Source organism: Opisthocomus hoazin, chromosome 8 (genome assembly GCF_030867145.1).
Source record: "Opisthocomus hoazin isolate bOpiHoa1 chromosome 8, bOpiHoa1.hap1, whole genome shotgun sequence".
NCBI lineage: Eukaryota > Metazoa > Chordata > Aves > Opisthocomiformes > Opisthocomidae > Opisthocomus > Opisthocomus hoazin.
This window is the reverse complement of record NC_134421.1, coordinates 68068979-68088016: the sequence shown is the minus strand read 5'-3', so window position 1 is coordinate 68088016 and position 19038 is coordinate 68068979. Positions and strand designations below refer to the sequence as shown.

At 44.6% G+C, this 19038-nt stretch overlaps 1 protein-coding gene across 17 annotated transcripts in view; it reads left to right on the top strand.

The window, feature by feature from the left end:
- The window catches only part of CELF2 (CUGBP Elav-like family member 2), a 571124-nt gene that overhangs the window by 432544 nt on the left and 119542 nt on the right, over positions 1 to 19038 (top strand). For all 17 annotated transcript variants that reach the window (XM_075428972.1, XM_075428969.1, XM_075428973.1 and 14 more), the window contains one exon: positions 5856 to 6052. In XM_075428972.1, the coding sequence (XP_075285087.1) occupies positions 5875 to 6052 (178 nt within the window). In that variant the 5' untranslated portion in view covers positions 5856 to 5874. The remainder of the gene's footprint in view (positions 1 to 5855; positions 6053 to 19038) is intronic.

Genomic DNA, 19038 nt, shown 5'->3' with positions numbered 1-19038 from the left:
TCGTCTTAAGAAATGCTGTGCTTTTACAGATAATTTCTGCCAGCGTGGAGGCAACACCCGAAAAAAATCTTTGTGTTTACCATTCAGTGCGTACACGAGCGCTTGAGTATTACGAGCTCCGGAGAAGAACAGAACCTGAAGGTTGGGTGTCAGGTACTGAGAGCCATCGGAGTTGTTCGCTCCGTTCGTGTGCGTGTGTGAGTGCGAGTGCGGTTGCTCTCTGCTGGCTGGCTGAAGAATTGCTCAGCCGGTTGTGAAAAGGCTTTATGGGTCTGTGAGATGGAGGAAGGGAGGAAGTTCTGCGGGCTCAGCGGCGTTTCGGTGTCCCTCCTGCCGGTGCAGTTGGCCTCCAAGCGTGGCGGAACAGCAGCTTTGCGGCTCTCGTAGCTACTCAGATGTCAGCACTCGATGGGTGCGGGGAAGCCTGGAGAAGATGATGTAGACGTTACTGCAGGCGTAGGACCACCCGCCCTGCCGCGTGCCGCTTTGTTCGTTGGGCGTGATGTCAGGTTCAGTCAGCAGCTGCTCTTAGGGATACGCGTTACTTAATAATAATTATTAGTGCTATTAGCGTTTAATAGTTCTGCCAAAAACCGTACAAGACACTCCAGGAGGAGCAGTTAATGATTTTTGAAACATCATCTTTCCTGTGAGCCGCCTTTGAGCAACTGCGCTGCGAAAATGCTGGTGGGCCAGAAAGCGTCTGGAGAGGACTTTTGTTTTTCCCCAAAACACAGAGACCTGGTCATTTACAGCTTAAAAATACGGAGCAGCTTCTTTTTTTTTTTTTGTTTGTCAGAGGTTCTGGCCCTTATTTTTGCTGGCCAAAATCCAGTTTAGGTAATTACATTCTGTGTCTATAAATCACAACCCCCTGCAGCTTTCAGTCGGGTACGGTATTGTTCTACCCTTCCTGGCTGGAATGGTTGTGTGATAATGCTCCATGTCATTAAACAGCTGCCGTCTGTCACCTTACGATGAAGTCATTCCTCTCGAAACAATGACTTTATAAAGCCCTTTTGGGCCCTTCCAGATAAAATTTGCTCGTAAACCAGCAATTATGATCTTTCGAGGACGGTAAGGTGATGCTTGTTTGTCTCTCTTGACAGCAGTTGGAGGCCTTCAGACGGGTGTTGTCCCTTTTGTCGGCTTGTGTGATATCCTGGCAGGGACTCCGCAGCTCGGATGGAAATATTTATTACTGTGAAACCCTGATGCCTGTAAATGCCTCTGCGCTGGGATGGATTTGGTAGTCTTTACACTCAGAACCCGTTCGTCACCATGTGCTTGTTGTTATCGTGACTCTTAGAGGGAGTTCGATGTTCTCCTCCAGATGTCTTACACCAAAGAACGTGAAAAAGGCAAATCCCCAGCAAAATGGTAAAATCACTGAAATAGGGGGAGCATTGAAACATGAATTAACCAAAACAGAACAGTGAGAAGGGTTCTGGGCAGGGTTAAAAACAGATTTGAAAAACAGGTCTCAGGTAAATCCATTTGGTGCCCCTTAACAGCTACTCTTTAGCACCTGGCTTGACCCCTAGTTCATTAATGAAAATGATTGTGGATGAACGCCAAAGCTCTTAACAGTGATGAATTTAAGAGAGTCCCTTTTGATCCAGACTTTGTTTCTGAAGTCTGCCTCTCTCTCCTCAGCGGTCAGTTCTCTTTTAGTGGTCTTGCTGTAATTACAGATATGAACGGGAGAGACAGAGAAGGCATCTAGTAGGTTTTGCTGGTGCTCCTGCATAAGCAGCAGTGATATTAAAACAATCTCTAGCTCCTCAAAGAGTGGCCCTGTCAACTTGCTGAAATGATGGAATGGTAGTTAGGTTATTAGAAGGAAAATTGGCACAAATTGAGAGAGAGGATGCTCTGGCAGCGACCAAAAGCAGCCAGCAACTCAGTGGCTTAATCTCTGCCCTCGGGCTGCTCTCTACGATATGGATGACACCTTGTCAGTGAAGATGATGTGCTGGGTCACCCCTGAGTCCAATGGCCTAAATTGGCCATGGAGGGAAAGATTGCTGCAGTGTAGAGACAGCAAGCCACATAATCTAATTTTTTTTTCTTTTTTTTTTTTTTTAATGTATGTCACCATTTGGGTCCTGACAGTAATTGTCAAGGGATCCCGTTCTCATTAGTGTCCCCTAGACACAGCTACCTCTGTACGCTCGTGCTTTCAGAAAACAGTCCTAAGCTTGTGCGCGGATTGCTTTGCCTCCTCTTGGAAAGTTTCGTGCGAGGTTTCTCTTTTGCCTTATTATTTCTGGAGTACGGCAGGAGGGGAGGACGGGGGAAGGAAGGAGCCGCTTCCTCCGAGAGCCACTGTGTTGGCAAAGAGAAGCAGCAAGAAACCCCGCAGCTGCTGGCGACCGGGAGGTCTCAGTGCAGGGCAGTGGTGTCCGTCGGGTGAAGGTGGAAGTTGGGAGACGATGAGGGAATTCGTCCTTAGTGGAGACTGTTCGCTAGGGTTCAGCAATATTTGGCTGGATTTTATATTGCCCCTGTGAGCTCTGTGACAACTGAACCGTCAGGCAGGTGTGCTGTGCAGTTGTGTTCCTCAGTGGAACCTGCAAACCTGCTGCAGATCCACAGAACCTATAAAACTGGGTTTTTTTTCCATTGCTATCTTGGTGCTGGTTTATTTGCTTGTTCGGTTGGTCTGTGTTGGCTGTAGTCCTGTGGCTGCTGCTGGGGCTGGGTGAGGAGGCTGCAAGCGCCATGGCTGCGACAGTGCTCATGTGCTCCTCAAAACCCTGCCAGGGAGAGTGGGATCGCTCCTCCGAGGGGCTTGGGAGCCTTCCTTGGCGCTGAAGTCACAGAAGCTGCAATTTAGCAAGGAGCCCAGCTGTGCCTGCAGAAACCGGTGCCCTCTCTGAAATCTGAACTTGCCTGTCAACCCTCCAACACATTGGCAGTTCAGCGAAACTTCTACCTGTGGCAGAAAAGGATTAGAAAGAAAAGTCTAAGTTATGATTGTTTTTTCCCTAAATCTGCAGGAGGTAGTGGATTGGCAGAGCTGTCAGTGGATGGCGGAATTCAGTCCGGAGAAGTTTTAATGACTTGCCCGAGTTAATTCAGGCAGCGAGTGACAAAGCCTGTCCCCTGGAGCTCTGCAGCCCAGCGTACGGTAGCCTACCCTGGAGTCAGAGCCTTTAACCATCTTTATCCAGTAAAGCATTGAAGGAATATGATCGATATAGTTCGACTTCGGTTCCGCCAAAGTAAAGAAAGGGCTTAAGCATTTTGTGGAATTGGAAGAAATCGTGGCCTGCGCCGAAACCTTCAGCTCGGAGCAGGAACTTGATGCTAATGTGTTCATTAACCCGAGAAAACAAGGAGAAGCGTTTGGTTTTATGGTTTCCTAAAAACTGGCTTGTTAGCGATGGAGATTGTGGTGCTCTTGGTGGTAAAGGTGATTTGGGTAAAGGACAAAGCAAAGGAGTACACTTGTTGTTCTTTATTAAATATGACCTTTTCTGTAATTGCGGGCTAAAGTAGCAATTGCGTATGAATTTCTTAACGAAGGGATCCAACAGGGAGAATAGGTGAAGGGCATAATTTAAAAATGAACTCAATTCATTTTTTAATGTAAACAACATTGAGAACAAATAAAGCAAAAATGAAGCTGATCTCTGAAAGAAAATAGTTGACTGAGTACCAGGGCGAAGCTGGGGGCTGCACAGCTAAGCTGCTACCTTCTCGTGTCTTGGCAGGTCCAAAATACCATGTGAGCATTTTCCTTAGGTATTTTAAACTATTTATCAGGGATTTTTCACCCTCCCTGCTAGGGAGGTTGTTTAGCAGATTGGGTTTTACGTAAAGGAATGGGAATTGGGAAGAAATAGCAGAGTGATTTTCTAGAGGTACGAACGTTGTGTAGGTGCCTACAGCTCCTTGACAGCCTCGGAGGTTGTTCCCATGGAGTATCATTCAAGTCAGGGTTTTTCTGTTGCATGGAGATTCGGGGGGGCTGGTTCTTTGGGTAGGTGGTTTGATTTGGCTTAAGTGTTAGGTATGTATGGAAAATGTAGTTTCTAAGGCCTGGAGAAACAGTAGTTTCTCAAGGTGTGCTTGTGACCTGCAGAATATCTTCAAAATGAAGAGTGTACATAGAGACAAGACAGGGTATTTCTGAAAGGTTGGACCAAATCTTTCAAGCTCTTACTCAGGCAAGACTCCCGCTAGAATCGAGCGGAATTTTGTCTAATAAATGAGTATGATGATAAATGTGTCCACTGATCCGCGTTGAAGGCGCTTCACAAGTGATGATCAAACTTCTTGTTGTTGGTTCAAAACATGGCTTTAATATAACTTTCTCCTTCCTGCCGTAAGCAGGGAAAGTGCTACAGTTAGTACGGGCACATTAATGTGTTCAGGTGAATTATGCTTTCAAGGAGATGAAACACATGTAACTAAATAATTTGTGCAGATTATAGCTGTGAGACAGGGGAATTACACAGGGTTGTTTTTTCCTTGCCATTCTTAGATTATTTTTTTTTCCACATGTAAAATACGATTTTCATCTGGTTGTGCAGATTTTGAGCTCTTCCAAGTCCTCCTGTGGGCATTCTCTCCTGAACAATCATCAAATGGAGATATTGTGATTAAAGCCAAGTTTTTTGATAGTGGCAGGTGGCTCTGAAATGCCTGAATTCTGCGCCGATCGACTCTCGACATTGCTGAACACAGGTCATTTCCCCCCTTCCCCCTGTGGAAAGGTGGGGGGAATGCTCGAAAAGTCACGTCTCATTAGCGTTCTTTCTTGAAACTCGAATTATCATCACTTACGGAATCTCTATCCAAGTAATTAGTTGAAATTATAGTCCTTAATTCTCAATAATGGCATGAGTTTTGGGGGGAGTTTTGGTTTTGGTTTGGTTTGGTTTTGGTGTTTTTTTATACTTTTGTTCACTGTGTGAAAATATTAGTTTTCCTTAGTAGAGCAACCTAAACCATAACATGTCATTTGCCTCACAGAGGAGGTTATTTTTTCTTCCTGAGCTCTTTTCCCCTGCCAAAGCGTGTGGTTGTTTTGAAGTGAGATGGACATCTGGAGCTCAGGTAGGGTAACAATTTCCAGGGTGTGAAAAATTTCAAATATTTCACATCCTTTTTGCAGGGAGAAAAACTTTTTGAAGTGGCGTTTTAATTTTCGCAAAGTAGGCGATTTTGCCACTGCCTTCTCCCTTTGAATTGAGCTTTTTTTTAATTTGTGCCAGGGTGCAATAAACAACGCACTTGAAACTGGAGCGCTCCAGCCTGCGTTTCCTTTTGGAAGAGCGTAGGCAACTAATCGGCAGCGACCAGCCGCATCGCTGGAGTGTTTTCCATTCTAGGCAAGATCGTACTAATTTGATGCACACATGGATGCTTTACACAATCTGCAAATTCATCGCTGGCATCTTGCATTAGTCATCTGACAGATTGCCAAGCGTTTCATATTCCTTTCATGTGACTTTATTACAAAACACACACACACACACGCACTGCCTTGTTCCTGCCAGTAGCCAGTTTAGTGAGAATTCACTGCGGTTCTGTTTACAACGGCCATGCAGAGAAATCTGCTCTGCCTTGCGACTGTCCTCTGCTTTAAAATGCCAAAGTCCCGGGTTGCGTTGTGCCGCTCTTCTCTGGTATAATGACATTAAGCAGCAGCCTGCAGAGAAAACCAGACCCAATGTAAAATGGAATCGCATTGGGTTTTGTTCATAATACTTATGCTATTAATTAAATAGTGATTTTTTTTTTCCTGCTTTGTGCCAATTGACATCATCTGCATCTAGTGCACATGAAAACTGCGTAGTCTCCTAACTTGCCTTCCCTTTTAAATCTCCTTTTCCACTTTCTAGTAACGGCACAGCTAACAAGATGAATGGAGCTTTGGATCATTCAGACCAACCAGACCCAGATGCCATTAAGATGTTTGTTGGACAGATTCCCCGTTCATGGTCGGAAAAAGAGTTAAAAGAACTTTTTGAGCCTTATGGAGCTGTCTACCAGATTAATGTTCTCCGAGACAGAAGTCAGAATCCTCCCCAAAGTAAAGGTACAGTAGTTGTGCTCTCTTTGCTTTAAGTCTGGGTTTTTTTTCCGATGATCTTGCTTGTCTTCAGGATTTCCAAAGAGGTTTGCATCTGGGCTCTCTGTTTTGAAGCACACTGTGTTGAACTATGCAGCAGTCCTAAGAGGAGAGGACTCCTGAATACCTATCGATTGCTGTCTTCCTCCTCGTCTTAAATTGCAGTTTAAATATCTGTTATCTGGAAGTGCGCATTCCAACTGTGCAAAAAAATAACAAAAGATTGCTGTCCTTGTTTAAATTATTATTGCCAAGAGGCTTGGAAGCCTGAGCGGTCACTTTCCCAGGATTAGCTCATGAAAAACACGATTTTCTGCTTCCTTTCGTTTCCTTTCTTTGCACCCCAGGTGGGAATAATTTTCAGGATGCAGAAGGGGAGAAAGGGTAGCGGTGGGCTCTTGCTACGTCGTTGCTCCAGATGCAATAAAAATTAAAAAAATCGGCTCACCCTGCCCTTTTTACAAAATGTGATTTCTTTTCTGTAGTCATGTTAAAGGATTGATTTTTGGCACTGGTATCTTTCAAAAACAAAGGGGTTTTTTTGCTTCCTGCATTTTTTTTTCCATACAGATGTAAAGTATTTGTCCTTAACTATGTTGCTTTCTTTAACTGTATATATATGCACATTTAAGGATGTGAGAATTCTGTGTATTATAGCTATGTATGTATAACATATGCTTACATGTAGACTGAAAGTGAGTATTTTTTTTTCACAGAATGCATTTTTCTCCTGAAATAGCTGTATACTCTTGTTTACACTTTGAGTTCTTCGGGTTCGGTGTATGAAGGTGTTGCTGGCATTACAAATCATTTGTGCAGCTCAGAGGCGTAACTGGATGTGCCTGTGTGCCTGGCTGTAAGGTCGCTGGATGTTTGTTCGTTCTTACTGCACTCCTGCCACTGCTTCTAAAATCCTTTAAAGCGCGCATGCTACGGAGAAGATCATCAAGTGATTTTTTGGGCGAGCAGCTGACTAACAGCGCAAAACAGGACCCGCTGGAGGTTTCTAGTTCAGTGGGAGGTGCTGGCGATCGCGAGGCGGGCAGCACAGCTCGGGGTGCTCCTGCGCCGAGGCTCAGCCCTCCCTCCTTGCCCTGGCGCGGGGCAGAGGAGCCTCGCGGTCACCTCTGCTTTGCTGCCCCAATTTGAGCGGCCTGGTGCTTTGAGTGATATGAGGTCATTTTGGGTTGCTTGCATCCATCACTTCTGATTATAAGACTTGGTGCGTTGGTGTCACACTGGTGTCGGGGGGGGTTCATCTCACCATACCTTGCTGCTAATCAAGTCCCCGTACTAGACTGCTCTTTCCCTTCAGAAGCTGAAAGTATTTTTGGTTAGAGGGTTTTGGTGTAGTTCTGCTTCCAGCTCCCCCCATTCCCCAGGGTTGATGTATCGTAGCGTGTAGCCCCCTGCTACGTTAGCGCAGAGCCCTCACCAAGTGTCTTTTTCTTGTCATGCTGGATAGAAGACAGCATTAAGAGGTCAAGCAACTGGATTTTCTGCAGTCCAGGCTGCTATGGATGAGCAAACTCCTACTTAGGTTAAACCACTAAAATGCTGAACTTTGAGACTCGTCCGTTTAGAAAGAGCTGATTCCCGGGCCACAGAAATGCCTTCCCACTAAGCAGTAAATGAAGTGAGAATGATACCGTGGTTAGACAGAAGCAAGCCATTGATTCCCGTTTCTGTAGTGTTTTCCATTAGACTGTACCTGTGTGTCAGGCAGCTGGCAGGCAGAAGGACTAAGCGCAGGTCATGCAAATCGTTGTATACTAATTCTGAAGGCTTGTAGTCCCAATATTCAATATTCTTTTTGAAAGGTGGTTGGTTTGGGGTTTTTTTTATTGCTCGGACTCTTTTCAGCCATGCAGAGGTGATGCTTTATGTCACCACAGGCATTATATGTTTTAATGAGTAAAAGAAATTAATCCTCAAGACAGACAGAATAACCTTCAGACTTGTATTTCCCTGACATGGCAGCAAGCCTCTCCGGTGGTCAGCTTTTCCCTTGGAAGCTTTGGAGGAGCATATCTCCATTCCGGCTCTGCCCTTCCTCCTGGCTGAGTCTGCCAGCAAGGACGCTAGATATAGAAACCTCTGGAGTTTCTCGTGGCTGTCTCTTGGTTAGGAAAGATCTTTATTTTCTTAATCCAGTAGCACAAAGGATTCTGTGTGAGAGATTGTTAAGAACATTAGAAACAAACAAACTTGCCCTGAAAAACATCTGATAGTCTTCTTGTCATCGCGATGCATGAGGAATACTTCAGCTGTGCTGTCTAATTGGCACTTAATAACGAAGCTGAGCTTTGATTTTTTTGTTCGGGGATGGAGTTGAATTCCGTGCTCTCCTTCTGTGTAAACACCCACACGAAACAACTATTTTTATTTTATTTGAGCTGGGTGGATTGAGGTAATGCCAGGCATTTTCCTGCCCACTGCCTCTGTGCATCACCTCCAGTTCTGCAGAACAGGGCATCAAGGGGACCTTGTGGCCGGGTGATGCTGGAAAAAGTCCATTTTTCATTTCATTGCATAGTCATGGCTGTGGTATCAGCCAGAAATTTTCTCTGAATATTCTGCAAGCCATGAGTTGTAACGACAGAATTGCAAGTTAATGTTACTACATTATGCAGGGGCGAGGGGGTTGGTGGGGTGGCGGTTTGGTTTTGTTCTGTGAAGAAAAGGCATTTTGATTTTCCAAAGGGTTCTCTCTTACCAGACAAGGGCTGCATATTTCCGTTAGCTTGGCCGAAGGGGCTTCTCCAGTTTGGGCAGAATTTTTTTCTCTGATGAGCTGTTTATGAAGCTGCAATCTGAGTCTCTCCCGGTTCTGTCAAAAATAACCATAGGCTGCTTCTCTCTCTCCTGCTGTTATTAAGACTGTCTTTCATACCCTCCAACGACAGACGGCCTAGTTCGTGCCTTTCCTCCTTTTCTGTATTGCTTGCCAGCTCTGCAAAGCTGAAGCTGGAGGAAGAGGAGGAAGACAGGTAGAAAGCCAACTTTTACTTGCTTTGGAAAACTAGAGGAAAATCTTCTTACTTCCACAGCTGTATTGCTGCTAGTGCGAGTGTTGAAGCTCGGCTTTATTAATGGGGAAGCTCAGGAGCGGCTGTGTTTCGTTGGGTGGTGGTTGGAATATCCCCCGTCAGTAGGAAACTCCGCGTGCTTTCCAGAGTTTGCAGTTCCCCCGTTGCTTCTGGATGTGTGAAAGAGCTCAGCAAAGCAATTTGACTTTGTGTTTATCCCCTGTTGTTTTGTAAGGCTTTTTCCTCTTACTGCAACAAGAGAAATCCAGGGGATTAGGTAAACTAAATACAAAAAAAAACCCCAAAAGACAGGAAATCCTGTAACACTGAAATAAATGACACTTTCAGCTTCTGGGGGCTAAGGGGATTCAAAGTCTAGGCGGATCAGCCCTCTCTGTTCCCAGTCCAGCTTGCTCCCTTTATATAATTTGTTCTGGGTGGATAGATGACTTTTTTCCCAGAGTAGTTGTTAAGGAGAGCTTCTGTAATACCTCAAATGCAGCAAACTGTGCAAAGGCGATGTACGCTGCCGCCCAGATCTCTCTTCTTCCCCACCGTTCTCCTAAGCCAGAAAGATTTCCTTGGCTGCTTTTCATTCTGAGTCCGAGTGCTGAAGCAAGCAGATGGCCCGGGGCTGCTTTTTGCCCTCTGAAGTGTGGCAGAAGAGTCTTGGGCCAGATCCACAACGTCCTTTTGGTACCTACCCCTGTTCTGATACCCGTTAGTTCTTGCGGGGGTCAGGGTCCCCCGAGCCAGCTGTGTCAGCCTGACGTGCTACCGCAGGAATCGCGCTGCGGGAAGCCGGGGACAGGCACCCGTGTGACAACTGACGCCGGGTTGCCTTGTAGCCTGTTGCAGACCCTTTATCAGATTAGAGGGAGGCTGCTGAGCGAACAAGGAGGTGCTGTAGTTAAAGGCCAGTGTTTATTATTATCCTATTTAACATGGTAATTTAAGTCTACCGGGAAGCAAGCGGAGGAATCTGGTAATGAGGCATTCATCTGCTGCATACAGGAGAGACCGGGCGGGCACGGCGTAGCGGGGAAGGTGGAGGTTGCCTGGCTTGTTTGGGTACCGTTTCGGCTACAGTGTAGCCCTCCGGCCGGGCCCTGCTCACGATGCCCCAATTTCTGCACGGTGGGAGGAGAGAAGAGACCCAGGGTGCTCCCACACGGGCGCAGAGCTGTGGTGCTCTGCTCCTCACACAAACTCATCCCAACTGTCCTAAGCAGCGGCGAAGACGTTAACCAGCGGTTCCTCGCCTGCCCTTGCATCGCTGCTCAGCCGGCCGCATGCTTCTCCTCCTTGAAGCGATTTCAACGCATTGCATTTTGCAAAACTATTTAGATGCTTTTTATCAGCTCCCTTTGGCCAGCACTCCAGGAGTCAGGGTTGCTTTGCACATTTTGACTTATTTTGTGTTTTGAATGCTCTCACAGTTCCACGCCAACATTGTTTAGCTTGTGAGATCCGGTGAGTTGTGTCATGAGCACATATGCTGTCGAAACTGCAGGACTTGGGACCACAGCCATTACGCACGTGTGTTTTAGACTAAATTTTCGTGATCATGGCGGAGAGATCTTCTGGTACAATCGCAGACTGGAAATCTTTAATGCACTGACTGAAAAAGTGCCTTGCATATTTTTTTTTAGCAGGTGCTTTGTGCGCTGTGTGAGGTTTCCCACGGCAAAGACTGGCAAAAGCCAGATGTTGCTGTTAGAATTACAATGGGGAGGGAGAGCAGATGATAAAGTTGAGTTTTTAACTGTCAGTTTCTGACTTTGGGATGTTTAAATTTATACATTAAAGAACCTTAATCCTATAATTTTATATGGGCTATAAGTAGCATTATAAAATATATTATAGATGTGCGCTGATTTTTATAAAAGGTAATTCTTATTCGACAAATCTGCTGGAGTTCTTCAAGAGGTTTCTCTGAAAGTGGACGGGTGTGAAATTGTGTATATAATCAAGTTGGATTTCCCAGGGGCATTTCACACAGTGTCACACGGGAGACTAACACGTATGGTTGCTGGGGAAGCAGAGAAGGGCCCGTTTTCAAATGGAGAGAGGAGCTGGGTGGATGATCGAGGGCAGATTAGAATGGGGAGAGGTTACGGGCCAGGGGAGGAGAGGGGCTGATGATTGGAGAGCAACAGGGACTGTTATTGGAGATCAATACTTTTTCACTCTCTATGTAAATGGCTTTGACAGAATGAAACACCAACTTGTTATCCAACTTTTTGGATCATGCAGAAGGGACTGGATGGGGGCGAAGCCACCTGGTAGCCTGGAGAAAACAATCCAATACAAAGAGATTCAACTGGGGAAAACGAACCCTAAGCGAGAGGAGTAAATCTGAGTTTGGAGTGAGCCTGTATGCTGAATGAGTATATTTTTCAGAGATTCGAGAGCAGGAGAGGATTTGAAGAGTGCACAGATCATAAAAGGACTGACATGATGTTTTGTATCCGTGTGGTCAAAAAGGCACAGAAAACGCAAAGCTGTATAAATGGAAGCATTGAATACAGCTTTCAAGGAAATACTGTACCGCTTAAAGAAGGAATTTTTTTTGATCATGTTTAAGCTACAGTTACCAATATTTAGTACTATTCTGTAGAAAAGGGCAGAGGTCCAGAGCAGAGCAGCATGATTTTCTATGAAGTCAGGAAGGGTTAAGCCATGGTAAAAGGTCTGAGAAGGCTAACTTGTAAAGGGCTTCAAGCATTGACTTACAAGAAAGCTAAAAGGGGAAAAGCTGTGGAAGAATACAGGACTGGACTTTGGTTTGGAAAGAAAAAGTTATGAGGGGATACGATTGAAGTTTCTGCAGTATGTTGAAGTGCATACAGAAAGCAGGAACAGATAAGCTCTTTCAATTAGTATCAAGCCCAGGGACTGCACAGCACAGACTCAAGACTGAGAAACAGCAGGCCAACAGAAAAAACCCAACTTCTGAAGTCACACTGTCTTCCTCCACTTGCAGAGCAGAGAATGGTCTTCCAGATGCAGCAGTAAGAAAAGCTCCAAAAGAAACTTTTCTCTTGCTTGCTTCCATTTAGTGTTTTGAAATAATGTGCCTGGAGCAGTGTGCGACATGGCTGCTCCCCGCGTCCCAGTGCGATTTCACCCCGTAAGCAGGACGAGGTGCCAAGGCTGCGGTGGGCGCAGCTGACAGTGGCTGATCTCTGTCCCGCGTGAAGAGGGGCTGAGATTTCTGATGACCCCTGATATTTTTGCATTGCCTTGAAGAGAGGGAGCAGATGAGGACAACGTCCCGTTGCGTACTTGACCGCAAACCTGTTGCCCACATAAATCAGTCTCACTGTGTATTCCCATCATTGACCATGGGAAGAAGGTCAGCCCCTTTAATACCGAAACGCACGATAGCAAAGCCAACCCTGTCAGACGGTGCAGAAGTAGTGGGAGATCTTTGTGAAGATGCTGCAACAGGAGTGGGGGTTTGGTATTTCAAAATAGGAGGAGCAGGGGATGGTGGGGGGATAGGGCAGAGAGTGGTTTTCGGTTGTGGTGTTTGAACAGGGTGATAGCACGTAAACCCTCCATAGCCTTGTTTCTGAAGTTCTGATATGCAGCATGCGAAGGACTGGAGCTGTAGCAGGATTAAGCTTTTTTTTTAGGCGTCTTTTCACTCTGTGTTTTTACAGTATTTATCACAGCGGGGGCTTGGTCCAGAAGTGAGGGCTCTAGGTGTTGCTGTAAGAAATTAATAAAATTAACACATCTCTAAGGGATTAAAGTAGAGTGCTTTGAGGCTCATTGGTGGCACAATTTTGTAGCAGCTTAGCTATGATTTACAACTGCGTATGGATTTTCAAAATTAAGCGAAGACTGTATAAGCACATTACATCTATGCTGGAAAAGTGCATGAACTTGAACTACATGAATTGGTTTAGTTGAATTGATAGAAAACTGGTATGCAGACCAGCCATTAGAAGAGCAGGACTTCATATTCCAGTTGTGGTTTTCTTAATTGATCTCTAGTGTTCATGTCTGATAAACACTTGAGGAAAAGGCAAGTTAGATAAAAAGATGTCTGAGCTTCAATTCAGACATGAAATTAATCCAAGCACTTTCCAGGTACGTTCAACAACTCGAGGAATACAGGTGAAAGTACGGGTTCAGTTTTCCTGACAGTTCAGGAAAAACAAGAAGACGGAAAAGGGAGGGATGTGTCTGTCTGGGATTTTTTCTAATTCTATTTAAAAACAGTTGAAGGCTAATGAGTGAGAATTAGGGGGCTTAAACAGTAGTGGTGTTTTGTCGAGACAGTGCTGGAAAAGAATATTTTGCACCATAGTTAAAAAAGGCAGACAATTCTTTGCTATAATGGTTGACTTCTTCAGCACACCATCCAGCATTTACCTTTAGAATATTTTAGAACTCTACAAAAAAATCCCAAATGTTCTTAAAATATAAACGTGTAATCTGTTTTTTGTAATGCCATCATTATGTCAGAAAAAACACATAGGCAGGCAGCTAAAAAAGCCTGAACTTCCAATAAAATTGAAAAAAACAGCTAATCAAATTGCATTGTTGAATCTGAATAATATGCCAGACCTTGGTCTCTCAAATATATAATCTCAAAGGCAAAAATTGTAATGCATGGAAAAATCTAATTCAAGTCATGCACGCACTTGCACAAAGGAATTAATCAATGGCTATAATACTCAGACATAAAATCACATGCATGTTTAAGTATTTTCAAGATTGGTGCCTACATTTAAAATATATACCTCTGTAATACTGCCAGATACTGTCAGGTGGAGATTTATGGGATCCAATTTCTTCAGTTGCACATTAAAGCTCACATCAGTGAGTTTCTGTCTTTTTATGACGTTGTGGTGGCACTGAAATTCTTTTCCAATTTTCTATTAAATGAATAAACATACAGTATTTATCTGCTTGCCATACAAAAAATGATGTGTGTTTTTGTTAAAGAACAATGGCTTCAAAAAAACCCAACCCACAACCCTTCTTTTATTATATAGAGTTTCTAATTCTGTGCGCTTCTAATGTTTGAATCATTTGCTCCTAACATAGGAGGAGGTTTTGCGAAGGATTTGAGAAGCGGTCTCAAATCTTCATGCACTTTGGCGTGAAACGCAAAGGAAGAAAACATCTGACAACGGAGCAATGTCAAAAATGAAGTGTAATTGGGGAGCAGCCTTTTGAGCGTGTATTTCAGCTGCACTGCAGCTTCCAAGTCGCATTTCCACCGTGAGAACAGCGGTTTACTGCTTTCATCGTCTGCTCCTGTCACCCCACTAAAATAAGGCCCAAGTGCCTGTGCACACATATGCACAAATAAATAAAAGCCTGACATTAAAGCCCACAATGCAAGAAGTTTTGCTCAACAAAAGGCAGAAGAAGAGACTCCAAGGCAGTCAGAATTTCTCTGTTCCTACTGACATGATGTGAGAGACACGTAAATATTACAATGATGGGTCACAGTAAAAAGCTGAAGACCATGGAAAAAGTTTTAGCATAAATATGTTGGCAATTTTGCTAGCTCTTAACATGAAATTTAAACCCCAGGAAAGCCTTGAAAGGATGCCTGTTATTCTTTATCATTTTGAAATATGTTACAAAATGGATAGAGGCGTAGTGTTTGCAGCGTAAATTAATTGCTAGTTCATTACTTCCATTTTTTCTGCACCAGACCTTGTCACCCGGCATTTTCTGCCGGAGCAGTGTGGCTTTGGGTCTGGTAGCACCCATAGCCTGCTCAGCGTCAGACCCTGGCGATCCAGATGCCAGGAAAGGATGCGCCCTGCCAGTTGTAGTATTACCTGTTTTCAGACATCGTTTTCTGTAGCGCACTGTACCCATCAGCATGTTTCAAAAGAATAGCAAATAGCTCCTAAGGGTGAAGTCTGGTAGCGGCTTCTAAGCCTGGTTTGAGCTTAACTCAAGTCAGTGAGCTATGGTGGAAGGCTGCGCATGCCGTATAAATCTCCTGGTCCCTCTGTCTCAGGGAAGAAGGCATTTTCAGGAGTCTGTGTCTTTCTAATTGCTTATAAAAACACTCTGAGAGAAGCCGGTGAATAAATTAAATTTGAATGTTTCCAGTGGATCTTTTCTGGTTTTCACTGAACCTAATTACTGTCTAATCTATGCCCATGAGTGTGCAGTTTTAAGTGGGACGTTAGGCTTCCACTCTGCAGATTAAACTCTGTGGTGCATAAATTCATTATTATTAGTGGAGGAAAAAACTTCAGTGTCTGCTACCTTGTGGTTTTAATTTAAAATAACTGCTCCATCTGAGTCATGCATTCTTTTAGAAGAATGAGATGAGCTATAAAGAGGTGGAAGATGTTTTCTAATAAACTGTGGCTCTTATTTGCCTAACTGAATTGAGAAAATTTATGTTTCAGACAATAATTAAACTGTCCTGGTAGCTCAAGATGTCACGCTTTCAATTGCAATTTTAGGGAGCTGTACCTCAGTAGGGAGTGGATTATTATCACGTACTGCGTGAAACTTTTTAGCTGCCAGGATGAGCATGGCACCGTAAGCAGCAGAGCAGATCTCCAAGTGTTTTGCGAAGGGAGACAGATATCGTCGTTTTTACCAGCTGGAAGAAGCGAGATGCAGAGGCCTGGGGGAGCTTCTCCCAAAGTTTTCAAGTCGCTTCGAGCAGGCGGAGAGGCACATCCTGCCTGTGCCCGTGTTGTGTCGCCTGAATCCAGTCTGCTCCCTTCAGTCTCAGTGCTGGAAGCCCAGAGCTGGCTGACACAGAGATTTTGTTATGTTAACACTGCCCAGGTGAGATCTGCGTTAGTTTATTCATGTATTAATCGGATCTGATGAGGACTGCAGGTAGGAAATGAGTGTGGAGCAGACCCATAGGCACCGGCTCCCACTCTTCCCATGCCCCCCCTAGTTAACACAATGAGTATTAAACCACAGGCTTCTTTTATTATTTGCAGATCATGGGATATAAAAATCATTGTAGATTTAAAATGGACTATATTAACCTGAGGAACTCCGCTGGGGCTTCAGTTTCTATAGTAAAAAGTGTTGTGTTGTCTCTGGCTCAATTAGGTTTTTCTCCGTGTCAATTTTAATTCACTTCACCAGAGCGTGGGAGAACTCTCTGTGGAAGGGAAAATGTTACTTCTGAATGAGAGCTTCCTGTAGCCCGCATTTTATTTAAGGGTTTTAAAATGCTTCGCGGTCCCACGTTCTCCCTTGAACGTCTGCTATTGTGTGCCGTAAGAGCTGAACGAAATCGCTTGATGTTTCTTGATGTGACAGGCACCTGCGTTTGAGCAGGAGGATGGAAATGGGGAGGGCAAGATGCTTGGTTCCCTCTTTTTATTTATTACTGAAAAAAAGGTAAAGCCTTGGCAAGCCTTGATGGCCAGACATACTTATGTCAAATGTTTCTCACCCTTGCAAACATCTACCTGGCCACGTGTACAGACAAGTAAAAACTAAGCAGCAGGGTTTCCTTTTGCATTGCGGAGTCCAGGGAGTGGCCTGAGAAGTGGGGTTTTTCCTCTTTAAACTTGGCGTTTCTCACCTCCCATGGCCATCAGCACTTAGGTGTGGATTGCTTGGTTACGCTCTGCTTGGTGCGTGCTGCCCGAGGAGCCCAGAATGTACCATTTCTTCTGTATTTTTAAAGGGCAAAATGGAGTAGAGCTTGAATTTGAGGGTGCTTCTTGTTGTTGTGAGAAACAGAAGACAAGAAAAAGAGCCTACAACAGAGCAGTTTGCCGTAGACAAGGGCATGTCCAGAGTATAGGTGGGGCTGTCCAAAGTGCCCGTTTCCCTCATGCTCAGCAGGTTTCTCTGCCTACCTCTGTACCTGTCCTTCCAATATTTCATTAAACCCTCAAGACATTAAATTTATGGATAGTTGTGAACACTGAAGTTCTAGTTTAGGGTTGGGGGTTTTTTTGTTTTGTTTGTCAGGGGTTTTTTTGGCTGACACCTCCCAGTTTCCAGTTTTGCGAATGCTGTAGGCTCCTTCCAGTATATCACTGGGCTACCTATAGAAGAGCACCTGGGAGCGCCACCAAAACCAGTCAATTGGGTCAGTAGATGTGGACCTCTCTTCTAATTCAGACAGAAGATGATCCTGCAGTGTGATGCTGGCATGCCCCGTATGCCCCGCAGCTATTCATAGTGCCAGCTTGTGTATGAAAGGTAAATACAGAATTATCTTCATGGAGTACCCCTTCACCTTTTGCGGAAGAATTGAGCCAAAACACTGGTTTCTGAGGGTGTCATCTCCCAGCCATTATGTTTCCAACAGTGTTAGCTTATTTCCCAGTCCTGAGCTGTGTGCCTTTCTGTGCTTTGTTGCTTGCTGGTTCTCGCTTGGGTATATACTGAGTTAAAAGGTGCTGTGTGAAAGTAGGGAATTATTATTATTATTATTATTATTATCATCATCATCATTATTTAGATGCTGCAGTTTAAGTAGTTCAAAAAAATCTTACAACTAAAGGTCAGCATAGCTTGTGGGTTTACACATGCACGGTACAAGTAACCTTCAGAAATTTCCTCATGACAAGATAAGTGCAGCAATTATATTTAAATGAGTGCCGGAGAAAATTTCACTGTAAACTACATTAGCTGGCGAGTGGATGCTGTAAGAGGATTTAATTGAATTAATGTTACTTACTATCAAATGCTCCATCTAGTGTATTGCCAGGTCTCCTTATTACTAAGAATAATATTTGGCTCATGAAGACCCCTGTTCAGCTAAGCACACAGCCCTGATGGCTTCGGCACGTGATTGAAGTTCAAGCCTGTTCTTCGCTGCTTTGCTGAATGGGAATGGGCTGGAAGCCGGGCGCAGGTACGGCTGCGTGTCCGTAACGCGTAAGCCCCGAGCCCTTGCCGAAGGCTGTTCATGGGGATTCCTCTCACAGATGGTTTTCCAAGGGTCTAGCGAAGGCGTGATTTCGGCAGAAGTGCCCTGCCTAGTTGGGGTGTCGCTGCCGTGGACGACGGCTGCCCCAGCGATGGAGACGGCGTCTGGGTGTGCGGCGGGAGGGGTGGCGGGACGGTCCGCGCCGCTAGTAAGAGCAGTAACCGATTGGGATGGCAGAGGGATTTCGTTGAATAATCCTGGTGGTATTTTTAATGCCTTTATTAATTCAGGATTCTCACTCTCGCAGTATACGGCGATGCCACAGTGAGATCCAGGAAGGTGTTTTGTGTGACTTCTGACGTCAAAGCAGCAACGCAGCTGCCTTAAGATATGCACATTGTATAAATGGAAAACTCAGGCGCGTGGAAACACAGTGGCATCGCCAGAGACATGCTTCAAGCCGGTGATAAAGATACCCGGTTTCCCTGCTCTGCTCTTATGTTTTAACCATTAAGGAGAAAATGCGATAGACTGGATGTTTTTGCAGAATGTTTTTGAATGTCAAAAATACCATTGAAGTATGCGTCTCCTTTATGTTTGATATTATTTTATTTTCATATGCATCCTTTAAAAAGCAAATACATGAAATCTGGCAAAAAATTCTTTTGTTCTCCGTTCATTCAGCATCAAAAACAACAACAAAAAAGGGTTTGAACCGCTCTTTTATGGAAATTGGGAAAGAGTGGAGTCATTTCTGCAGCGACTTTCTGTATTGTTGGCCGAATCAAATGGCAAAAAGTTTTTTGTTCACCTACGCATCTTGCATTTGAACGGTCCCTGTGTCACCCCTGAACTTCACCCACCCATATTTCTGCATGCGGTTGACATTCTGGGACGATCAGCAAGGCATGTGCCGTTCACAGGGGTTACAATTTCCTCTTTGTTTTTCTGGTTTTGTGTTTTGGGGGAAAAAGGAACTGTAATTGCCCGTGTCGACTGATGTTCATTACAGGGGATTGTTTAGCTCTCTTAAAAATTTAAATCATTGATCTGCTTTTCCCCCATGGAAGTAT